The sequence below is a fragment of the Anopheles aquasalis genome, chromosome 2 (genome assembly GCF_943734665.1).
Source record: "Anopheles aquasalis chromosome 2, idAnoAquaMG_Q_19, whole genome shotgun sequence".
In the NCBI taxonomy this organism is placed as follows: Eukaryota; Metazoa; Arthropoda; class Insecta; order Diptera; family Culicidae; genus Anopheles; species Anopheles aquasalis.
The window spans coordinates 79,730,647-79,743,146 of record NC_064877.1 but is presented as its reverse complement, the minus strand read 5'-3'; the positions used below and the strand labels follow the sequence as shown (position 1 = coordinate 79,743,146).

Sequence of the window (12,500 nt, the reverse complement as noted above, 5' to 3'; positions counted from 1 at the left end):
CCTGTTCACCGCCGCGGCTTGGCGTGCGTTTCCTACCCACCATCCCGTCCGCCGCCGACAGTAGCGTGCAGCTCGATGACGAGACGGCCGAAGCGGCCAGTCCGACCTCAAGCCAAAGCGGCATCCAGCCGGCCCCCGCACCGTTCTACGCCATCCTGCACGGTAGCGGCCACCCTCAGGCAACCGTTTCTAGTCTTAAAGATAAAACCAAACCCCCGTGAGTGGCCGCGAACCGGCCACCATCGCCGCCAGCCGCTTCCGGTCCGTACACAGTGGAGCCGTAGGTGGTACCGGATGATGGCGCTCTCTCTCTCTCCTTTCACCTTTCCATCCGGTGGTGGCCGGTGGCGTGGACGCTCCACGAGCAACAGGAGAAGAAGGAGGAGGATTGGCAGCAACACTTACCTTGCTTACCGACTTACTTAAGTATTAATTTTAATTCCTCAACGGCATTAGTAGCGCGCAGTGGCCGCGGCGGTACTGCAAACAACGTGGCGATTGTGGTGTTGGTGCAGAACAAACAGAACGCCAGGTTGCGGCCGGCAACCGGAACCGGAAGCTCGTGGTTTGTTTGTGCCCGGCTTTCTTTTCTCTTTTGAACTTTTACTTTCATCCATCGTGGAAGTCGGTGAGGACCTTCTCAGAAAGTAAACTACCCACACAGCCCCCCCCCCCCCCCTCCACGTCAACGTGTCTTGTGTCTTGTATATACAAAAGATATATAAATGTCTGTTCGGTGTGAGTGTATGTATGTGCGGGTGTACAAAGATAGTCTCTCGGGATGTAAGAAAGGAAAAGGAAACGCGAAGCGTTTAATTCTGGCTGGAAAGAGCATAAAAGAAACTGCCCAAAAGTAGTTAAACTCGTTCTCGCGCAGAAACCGATGGGTTCAAAAATTAAGAAAGTAACGAGAAAGAGCACTGTGTGATATTAAACAAAAAGGAAGATTTTATATAGCATTACTAGGCGGAAAATAGTCGTTTTATGTTTAGTGTTCCGCGTGTTCCGATGCGTGCGGAAGATGTGGCTAGTGTGATGGCACGGTGCGGACTGCAGCGGAGAAATGGAACTAGAAAAGGACTGCAAACATGGCAAGGAATACAGGAAGCGATAGATACGAATAGCGCTGGTGAGCGAAACGTATATATATACATTTAGTGGTGAAGTAGGAAAGGGGGGGGGGGGGAAAGGTTCTCCGGAAAAATGGGAGGAAATGAAACGGAAATTCGGCCTACCAAATCAGCAAAAGTATTCGCTGGCAAATGTATCAGCGCGAGTCGAGATGGTGTTCTTCCTTTCTTGGTGTTATTCGTCAGATCGTTGAATATTGAAATCATTTCGTGGGTTAATTTTTAAAAAGGTTTTTGGAGTAATTAGGAGCTGTCATTAGGTCCTATTCAGAAGCAAGAGCACACCAAACGTTCTCCAAACACCACGAATGCTCTCTCTAGAACCTTTCCTATAAGATTAGTAGATGAAAGGTTCATCAGGTCAATTTCTATAGGTTGTCTCCTTCAAAGATAGAGCACAATGGTTCTCAATCACACCTAGTAGCTATGATCTTGCGTGTTTTGTTGCGGTCGGCTAAAATTACGGGATAACGTACGATTCAAATTAAAAATCAAATCCAAGTTTCTCACTTTTGCCGCTAGAGGGCTTCAAACTTTTGAGCGCGAAGCTATAAACGCACAAGAACCGCTAGAGGACGCTAAACTTCTGCTCGAATTCGCATTTATGGGCCTGCGCTTCCAGGAGTCGAAGTATTTGAAAATTGGTTTTTGAAAAATGGTGGCGAGTAGCTTACAATGACCGTTAAACTTCGCGGTTCACCGAGACCTGCGCGGTAGCACGCCTCATGTTTTGTGGACGTTCACCGATTTGTTCAGTTATCCTTTGCAATCGACGAAAGATCTTAGCTAAAGGATGATCCTACTATAATTGAAATGGCTTATTATTTGAGATTATTTACAAAAATGAAGGAATTTTGTTTCGAAAGTAACGCAGTGAATCGCGGTAGGGTACAAGGGCAGCCGTCCAGAGACAATAAGTAGGAAAAAAGAGAAAATCAATTCCCCCACCAGCCACGAGATGCCAGGTGATTGTAATTATGAAGGCCGGAGTGCGACATAAATGTAATTCCAAAACTCATAAACTTGATGAAAGAAGCTCTAAACGCAACTAGTTAAACACAAAGAAAAAAATGTATTCAACTAACTAAATTACTTAACTCCATTGAAGAGAACACAAAAAGAAGGGAAAAGAAATAATACTGCGGCGACAGTAAAAGTACGACTCCAAATACTTAATATACTGTGAAGGTGTTGCGCAGGGGTCAACACAAGCAAATACGAACAAACTGCCCAAAAACGTTGCCGACAAAACACTGCCAGTTATATTCTTCGAATAGCCGGACACGTTTAAACCCTTTTAATGGACTATTTTTATCCAATCGAATCCAGCATGACAAATGGAAGACGGGTGGACGGTCCTAGTATATGCTGCGCTCTCTATTACTCCCTTGCCAGTTACAGTATTAGAAGTCGACACGAGAGAGAGATGCGAGTCCGAACCGAGCGAACGACTGGAAAGGAGATTTTAATTTTCCAGCTCCCGTTACTACTCGTTCCAAGAATGGATTGAGGTCGATGGAGTGCATGGGGGGAGCAGAGACACGTATGGAGTATATTTATTGTACTGTTAGGTGCTAAGACTACAAAGAGGAGAGCATAGCGGGGACAAATAGTGGATCCAACTAGTTCACTGGTCGTTCGAGTGTGGCCTCTAGCCGGCACTAAACTATTGTACTGGAAAAAAGGTACTGCAGAACCGAACAGAGCTGGACAGAGAAATAAAGTGGATATTTAAATCAAAACCTCGGTGCGACTAGCTTAATTTTTTGTGTTAGGTTTGCTGTCATCAACGAGCATGATTTAGAAAACAGCAAAAACAGAATCTCACCTCTCGCCGGTTATCTAGACTGGGCGGCGCATAATTGAAATTGTTACATCATATTCCGACCAACCATCCGTCCCTCCACGAACCCCCGAAAAAACCCTCGAACGTCGTTGACGAGAGCAGCTCATTTTGCCATTTATCTCACTAGAGTTTTTCAATAGCGGCACCAACGGCTACGACAAGTACCATCCAGAACCATCGTCATCGTCATCGTTGGCGTCGTCCGCTCGAGAGTATCCATCAAAGTCAATCAAAGATTCAAGCGACGATTCCGCGAAGTGGCGATCGCTCCACCGGCGGGAATTCTAACCGTGGTCTAGGGAGAGAAACCCCACCGGTAGGGCAGAGGGGAGGTCGAGAGGAGTTTGGGAACGAAAGTTAATACCATCATTCTTGGCAATTCGTGGAATAATTTACACCCGTGGCTCCCGTGGGCCTGCGTCGAGGGATCCTGTTCCTGCGATCTCACTGGGGTGACCTTCGGTGTCTTTGATTTTCCATTTCACGGCTCGCTAATTGGCGGTGGCATCGTTATCAAATTAGCAGCTAGGCTAGCAGCAGCCGGCAACTTACTTCTACCGAGCGGGCGAGCCATTTTCATGGCAGGCCAGAGAGGGAGCCCAGATCGTTCGAGAATTGGGTGCAATTTTCAACGTGGTCAACCAGGTATCGCGTTTAAACTTTGATTAACGTTTTACAGGTTTGACGATGATTAGTTACAGCGTTCCAGAAAGCGTATTTTTTGTGACTTGTAATCAAACGAATAAAGTTGGAAGCAAGTTTAATTTCAATTGAATTAAAGATTCTAGTCTCCTTTTTGGATAAAATTATTCTCATTTTTCAGAGCTGGCATGATGATTTTTCGAAAAAACAAGCTGTGCTTCCAAATTGTATGGCTAACGGTGGATTAATGGTGCTCATTACTTTCATTGAGTTGATGTGATACTCTCGATGAGCCACGAGTTAATGTCCTAGCCTCACATATTAATGTGTTTTGCTCTTTCAACAACATCTGTACCTTGCCCTGTGACATACGGCGCATTCTGAGAAATGGTGCCGAGCTTACTTGAGCTTAAAAGATCTCGACACAAAAATAGCCTAAGCACTCTTTGATGCTCAGCGAACCATTAAAATACAGTTCCACGAAGGTACGGCATATGATTAAGAGTTTTTGATGAGTTTACTTATATAATACTGGCTGTACATTCATTCTATTTTTATCTAAAAAAAAATTGACGTTAACTAATTAAAGAATTCCAAACATGGTTTATGTTTACCCCGAAAATATGATATTCACTACTTGTAATACTTACTCTCAAATACTTCATCAATTTCTTATGTTATCAAAGGAATGTTTGATCCTTTTTACTTACTTGGCATGAGTGGAAGGTACTCCATCGGCGCTCTCGTTGATCGTTGATATTTCGGGCACAGTTCGCGGCGTATGTGAGTGCTGGTAATATAAAGCTCTTATTCCACTTCTTTCATTTATTTTCTTCACAAAACTGATGCATTTTTGCCACAAAAAACCCCCGAAGAAACGGCACTTTCGGTAACAAAGACTGTCCTCGGATGAGACAACAAACGTACACTGATTCACATTCAATGTTTACTCTGATGATTCCGTTTCCAACCGTTGCCAGACATTACAACCCCGCCTACTGTCCACAAAGTTGCCACAAAACTCCTCTACGATAGCGCCCGAAATGACTCACGATGATGAATTGTATACGAATGGAAGGGAGAAAAAAAAGTTATCTTTCTACAAATGATTCCACAGCACACACCCACACAAGAGCTCAATATTTGATTTGGAGCACCCCCGTGGGGGCGGAAACTCAAGAGATGACATAATCCGAAGCACCCAGCGCTCATCCGTGCCCTGGTTTTCGGGGCATTTTCTTCATATTTTACGACCGCAAAACCTCTCCAGCAGCGCGTGATCTCGTGAAGGGTCAGACGTCAACGCGCCACTAACACTAACCATAAACCTGCAACGAAATTCGATTAGATGTTTGAGCTTCGCGGAGCTCCCGAGCGTCCTCGACGTCGTTCTCACCGAGCTTATCCATCTGGCCACACTAGAAGCCTTCTTCTAATGACACCAATCCATCGAAGCTCATTATCACTTCGCACGCAATAATTTCTCATTTGTCATCAGTGCCACGGGGTGGGCGGGGGGTTGATGATGGACTCCAGAATGTGTGTTCTTGTGTGTGTTTGTTTGTAGCACCTCGTAAAAAGCGAAAGCGAAATCCTTCTGCCACTGAGCCTCGATCGCCAACGCAGCCGCATGTCCATAAAATGTCCCTCGATGCTCGCTTTATGAGTCTTCCCTTCCCCAAAACGGTGTGACAACGGTGTCTGGTGGTCCTCCCCCCTCCCCTCCGCTCAAATGGGCCGGTAAAAACGATGACGACCGTCCAGAGACACCTCGAGACACTAGTCCGTACCAGATCCGTACCTTCTGGCCCCCCGAGCTCCACTACCCAGGTTCCAGTAAATCAACACGACCACGGCCATCGACCAAAAGGGAGTGGCACGCCGTTCGCCCAGATTTGCCTTCCCCCATTTGGTATGTGGCCCCTTGAAGCAATCCGTTCGGTCGTCCATTTGGCTTGTGATGTCCTTTTGCCACGGCGCACGAAAGGAACACTCCCGTGGGACGTGATGCGTCGTTCCGTCGTCGAAAAGTCCCTTTTTTGCGGAGTTCCATCCTTCCAGTTGGCGGACGGGCAGGATACGACCAGACAGAGGGCAAACCGGGCTGCGTAAAGACGACTGCGGTTCCCGGAGCTCTCCGGTCGCTGGTATTATTATTTAAATCGTGCCCGCTTAAGCGAGTATCATATTTCTTCTCCTTCGACTGTTTATTAAAACGCAGATGACGGACGATTTTACATATATTTCGACACCAGCGGACGGAGCCAGCTAGCGAAGATGGATGGTAATTTAATCACAAAAATATGATCATCTTCCTCTCGCTGGCTCTCGATCCAGAGGCCAGACATCCATCGTACACCGCCATCGGCCATTTGCTGCTTTATTAGCAGAAAAGCACACACCGCACACTCTATGATGGTGATGGTGGTCTGATGGCGGTGCCCGAGCATCTCTCCGAAGGACACCGTGAACGTGAACGTTACGTTTTAAAATAGCTCAATGCCAGAGCCATCCCGGGTCGGTCGACATCGCACATTCGCACAAATATGTAGTAGTACTCCACTACTACCTCGAAATGGCCTCGAAACCACTCCGGTCACACGGAGAAGAACGCAGGAATGTGATGGAGGGAGCTGGCGCCGGCCAAATAAATAAACGAAGCAAGCCACGACGATGAGTACACCAAGAGAGAGAGAGAGTGGCATGCCAGTGCACGCCACAGCCAACGTCTGTGTCACGTGCAGCGACGTGGAACATCATCACATCAATGATTAATTTAAAATGGCTCCAGGCTTGTTTTGCTTTCTTGGGCACACCGCTGGACTGCACAAGAGAGGGAGACGGGAGAGAGAGAGGGGGTGGGAGAGAGGTTGTAACACACGGATTGCCCCACAAGTGGAATGCCAAGAGGTACAGGGACACGGAATCAGGACAGGGTGTGTGTCTAGAGCAGCGTGGCAGCAGCGGCGCGTTCTCAAGCATGTTGCCACTTCACCTGCACACTACATGTCAACGTAAACAACGAGCCATGCTCGTGCTTAGTAGGCTAGTGGCGACCTAGAAGCATGCTTCTTCCTTCGGTAAAACCACTCTCTGGAGAGAGAGAGAGAGAGAGAGAGAGAGAGAGAGAGAGAGAGAGAGAGAGAGACAGAGAAGTAGAAGAAAAAAAGCGATTCAACAACGAACAACGCAGCGCGAGGTCCTGCACGAGGTCCTTGTCCAGCACCACCGCGAGGAGCATCTCCACGCAAGAAGCTTGCATGCATGTCGGTGCTGAATGTGATGCTTCTTCGATCCCCTTGGCCATCATGTGGTCTGATCTCGAGAATGGTAACACTGAGAGTGCACTGCGGGCTCCAGGCCGGCCAGGCCATTGAAGGGCAGACAACAAGAAGAGCATGTCGTCGACGACGACGAATGTGACTGAATGAGCGCCCCAGCGTCCCAGCTACCGCGTGTCAGTGCCGTTCTTCTATTTCTGGTATTTGACTTTGGCAACACAACACAACATACCAGCAAGGCAGCAACATTGGAATTGGCGATGCTGAGATGAGAGATGTCCTTCACATCAACGCCCCTCGACTGTGGGAGAGTGATGATGTTGATGAGGATAAGGCCATCGTGTGCGTGCCCTGTACGGGATGGTGAGCTATTTTTGAACGAAAAAGGATTAACCGGCATGAAATGGGTCGTCATCAGTTTAATGTATGCGCGCGCGCGCTCTCTCTCTCTCTTTCTCCGTGTCTGTGTTGCGGTTTTGAGAGGTCACCTCCCCCCTTCACGGTGGCCACAACATCGGACCGGCCTGGACCGTTGATGTGATTTTGGTGCGGCGATTGCAAAGTTTGTCCTCCCCTTCCGAGATCGGTCTGCGAGAGGAAGAGAGTGGACCATTGTGACCGGAAAAAGGGGGCCACGATCGTCGTCGGTGACTGACGCAGGGGCGACACTTTTGACACGAACCGACCGTGCGTGTGCTATGGACCTTCGTCCCCGGATTGGACGTGTGAAGCTCCCGGGCGGCGCTAGAGAGAAAGAGAGAGAGAGCGAGCGAGTGTGTGCTGGGTCCCTTTGGTTCGCCTCCAACGGGGAGGAAATTCATAAATCATAGATCATAAAAGAAAGTAGCAGAGGGGGAAAGTCAGGGACGGTCAGGGGACGGTCAAGGGGGATCAGGAGGTCCCGGACCCCGACCGAGAGTTGAGTTTGAATACTTTAAACGAGGAGTCATGTGGCGAGATTCGTGCTGGACCGAAATTTGACATCTTCATGAATAACAAGGGACCGGTGGGGTTCTATCCGCTGAATTGACTGTAAATCAATCCACATCAAGCGTGTATGTGTGGGGGTGGGGGAGAGAGTGTCTACTCAATTACTAGTCCCCAAAAGCCAGATGTTCGCATTCTATTCCCATCTAAAGCAGAAGCCAATGGGCGGGGGATGGTGATAAAATTTCAATACAAAAAAAACGATGAAAAGCGTTTGGTTGACAATCCTGTTGTGTGATTAATCAATCATAGAACTGAATATATGGAGTCCATTTTGAAGTTTATGAGCACGTTTAACATGCGTGGCGATTATTCAACAGACCTAGCGCCATGTCCCCTCCAAGAACTGGCAAATTTGTGTTGAAATGTTAGTGTAAATCCTAAAATGTATCCTGATATCCTATCCAATCATTTGCAAAGGGATCACCCTTTCACTATCTGGTGAACCTTGTAGAGAAACAGCCTGAAGCAAGGAACATCAAGTACTCACAGAGTCTTTTTGTTGAAGATTAGGTTACTTTGTTTGAGCGAGCTCCAATTTCCAAGAGGCTTCTACGATCTGTTCCAGTTAAACGAAGTTCCATCAAGCGGCAAACGACCTAACAGCTCTCTCTCTCTCTCTCTCTCTCTCTCTCTCTCTCTCTCTCTCTCTCTCTCTCTCTCTCTCTCTCTCTCGGTGTGGCTCTATTGAAGCAGGATTCTACGAAGGACGCACCTCCGCGAAGGGCCAAATCTTATCTAAAAAAACATTTCTCCGACAAGAAAATACCTTTCCAAAGACTTTTTTTTTACACATTTTCCGTTTTACCAAGAAATGCCTTCATGGCTTAAACTTCAAAGCAGCACCGCCCCGCGGCATCGGTAAATCAACCGAAGCGAAGCGAGATGACTTGTGCGCGGGCATTAACTTGTCTCGTTAATCTTCTCTGCTCCCAGAGAGCACCCAGGGGATGGGGGGGGGGGGGGGGCGGAGGGAGGGGAAACTTGTACCAAGCCACTGACATGCATTATCGTTGATTGCTAATCTGAAGCGCATGGAAAAAGTGCACAACAAACACAAAGCCACCAGCAACATTATCCTTGACTCGCTGGATGGGATCGAATCGGAAAAGAAAAGGTAAAGGAATGGTGGAAGGTAAGGCAAGCATTTTGATTTAAGCATTTTGTACGCCAAACAAATAAGCTTCCCAATTAATTCGAGATTCTGAGATAAACAGCGCGTTCCCCCCGCTTGGTGTGCTCGATGCACCACCGTCCCCAGCAATCCATCATAAAATTAATGCCGATGAATCATCGTCGCTCGATGCTACCAGCGCACGGTGATGGCATCCCCCGCCCGCCGGTAAGTTAATAAATGAATTGATATCGATTTGCATACGAAACCGAAAGATGGTGGGGCCCCCGCCCGATAATGCGATTATAAACACAAACTCATTAAATGCATTCAATTATGCATTCCCTTCATGACAACACCCAGTGTGTTCTGGTTTCAACCACCCTTTCAAGGGGTTTCTGATGGATTGTTGTACTTCTCACGATCTGCCAGCCATCCGCCATCGCCAAGGAGTGCGGAACTCGAGGATACAATCACAGGAAATGAGGTGCAACACTAACATCGCGCGGTTTAAGGCCAAACAAATACAGTACATACCGTCCGGGGCCACCAGCTACTTATGCCAACCGATTGCCCCTTCGCTTCGTTGTCTTGGAAGAAAGGACCGCGTAGAACCATCGCACGCTGAATTGCACGTTGCACGTTTGAATAAAACATTCCTCGGATGTTGTTTCTGTTTCTGTGCTCACGGTACGGTGATGAGAGAACGATGTTCATAACGACGATGACGATGATGAGGATGATGATGATGGTGTGGTTAGCTGCATGGTGTGCCACCGACCACTGATTGTACTACGCGCACACGCGCGCTCACGGTACGATCCCATATTCCACATCACCGACGTCATAACGCACCGCACGCCAAGGAAAAGGGCACACAACAGAAACCGACCGAAACATGATTTCCCTTGATCCGCATGGCAAACATCAACACACGCCAGCCAATTATGATGGAGTCGGTTGGAGTCGTTTGCACAGCAGCGCCCGAAGCGCCATTCCCAACCAAACCCCGCTGTTCCCATTCTCCGCTGATCCTCGCGCACCTCGCAAAAAGGGACGCTCGGCGTCGTTTTCTTCCGAAAATCCTTCCAGCCAATGGTGGTTCACTGTATCACCATCCAAGCAGCCACAGCAGTAGCACCACCACCAGTGAACCGCTAATTGAAAAGCATGATGGGAAAGGTTTCGGTTGTTTTGCAATAAAAGCTCGCCATTGCTCTCTCTCTCTCTCTCTCTCTCTCTCTCTCTCTCTCTCTCTCTCTCTCTCTAATACCGCATGTGCATGGCCTGGATGTGGCTCTCCTCTCGCCGAGGTGCCCATCCGCGAGCATACGACCGGCGAGAGAGGGCGAGAGATTTAATAAGAAACGCGCGGCGTTTCATTTTTCAATTTAACTCTTCCAGCGGCTTTTCCGGAGATTAGCTGATCATTGGAATCAAGGGAGGATTACGACGCACCACCCCCTCTGGCGTGCCCGGGTGCTTTCAAATTACGAGTAGCAAGGGCACGAGCACGAGATTTGTTGTTGAATCGAAATGAAATGAACGGAATCGTCGTGTGCGAAGCTTCCCGGGACGCTGCATGATGTATCGGATGTTCCGTTGACTTTGAGCTAAAGACGCTTAGGGAGATGCTGCGGGGAAAGGAAGAGAGAACTAATAGGAATTAAGATCTCAGAAGCAGCTTTTCTGCCTGATCTAACCCGAGGATATCCTCGGGTTCGTAATGGATGCAGGAAAGCGCTTAACCGGTTTGGGATGTTCCAGTTACGATGTTATAAGGGGTTTGTGCTGCAATCAAGTAAGTTCTGCGTCATAGAGTACACAAAAGCCTACCTTTAAATCACCATTAAAGGCGTCTTTCATCAGAATTTCATTAAAGACACCCGGCCAGCTGCTTCATATCTGTCCAACGATGCGTTGCTTATCATCATCCAGCCGATCGAGCGCTTTCAAGATGATTCCAAACATCATCCAATGGACCAGGAGGTCGGATATGCATCGTAAAATATTCCAATAACGTTAATTGCAATGGCGGAAGATGATCGAATTTTCACGCTTCATGTTCTGTGAGCGCTTCAGCGCGCTTCGGCAACAAGTACCCGGACAGACACCCACACCCACATGCACGCCCTTTTACGATGTCCTCTTCACTTTAATTTCAAAGCGAAACACAAATAGCTCTCATGGAGAAGTGGAGTGAGGCCACTGATGTAAATTCCAATTAACGATCCTATTGCTCAATAAATGCCAGGGCCTCTCCCTCTCAGCGCACCAGCTCATCCCCACGGTCTTACCACCTTCCCACCATCGTGCTGTGTTTACGAGCGATAAAATGGGGGACCTAGTCCCCACCCCCCACCCGACTCCCATGGACATGGTGGACGTGATCAACATGGCCACGCACACGCACTCGACGCACACGAAAGTGGACGAATTTTATCCTTCTTTAATTCGATTCGCGCGTGAAATGACCGTGATATCCGAGTGGTCCAAGGGCCCCCAAAGGGGAAATGGAACCAACCATCAGAATATAACTAACCGACACGCACTCGATATCGGTGACGATTGCCCCGAACAACTCGAGGCCAACACCGAGGTCGTGACGTTTTGTTTTGCTTTTTTTTTTTGTTTCGGGAGGGTACGAGGCAACAGCTTTTCGATTAACCTAACAGCCTATCGATTGCTGCAGAGGAGGGAAAGGAGAGAGCTAATGAGAATGTGATAATTTGTAATACAAGCCAATCACGCGATCGCTACCTGTTTCCTTTTCCACCGGGGGGTGTGGTTCCGCCCGAGGAGTTTTATGCGAAGTAAGCGCCTCAGCACCGCCAGGTACCGTTCGGTGGTAGGTCACAAAGTAGGCACAGAGCAAGCAGACATTTCGGGCTTGGTAACAAACGGATCAACAATAGAGCAACGTAGCAGGCTTGTGCTAAGATGGTGACCAGGTGACCGAGCAGGTGGCTTGGGTTTGGTTTTGCAAAGAAAACGAGCGCCCACGGCAAACTCCAAATAAATACACAGAGAAGAATGGAATTGAGTTGACGGTACAAATGAAACAAAGCCGGGCCATCTGTGCCCCCCCGGGGGAAGGCGTCTTAGCCAATTTCTGCCAAACAACGCCAGGCCTGCCCTGAGCCAATCTATGGACCCATTCGGGCGGGTGGGGTCCTACTTCATTAATTTTGATGAAAAACCCAAACACAAACCCTTTCTTTTCTGCGTCGCCTTTTCGGGGGGAAGGGCGATGCGAACTTAGCGACGATGGCGCGATGGCGCGATGGCCGACGAAACGTTTTCATTCGAATTCCCATTCCAATCAACTAGCGACGAGCCAGTTCGCGTTTGTCGCTCTGTCTCTAGTGGCACTCCGATGGTCCAAGAAGCCCTTCCTCATCCCCCCCCCCCCTCCCGTTTTCTGTGTGACGTCAACGGGACATCAACAGCGAAAAGGTCGCACCGGCCGGAAACGGTAAAATGGCCGGCCGGATGGGCGA

The 12,500-nt window shown here is 48.5% G+C and overlaps 1 protein-coding gene across 1 annotated transcript in view; it reads left to right on the top strand.

Moving 5' to 3' along the window:
* LOC126577128 (follicle-stimulating hormone receptor) overlaps positions 1-638 on the top strand; it is a gene marked incomplete at its 5' end in the record, with an annotated part of 56,237 nt that extends 55,599 nt beyond the window's left edge. The window contains one exon of the mRNA XM_050238556.1: positions 1-638. This exon is cut by the window's left edge and continues 81 nt beyond it. Coding sequence (XP_050094513.1) covers positions 1-221 — 221 coding nt within the window.
* Positions 639-12,500: the final 11,862 nt, after the last annotated feature.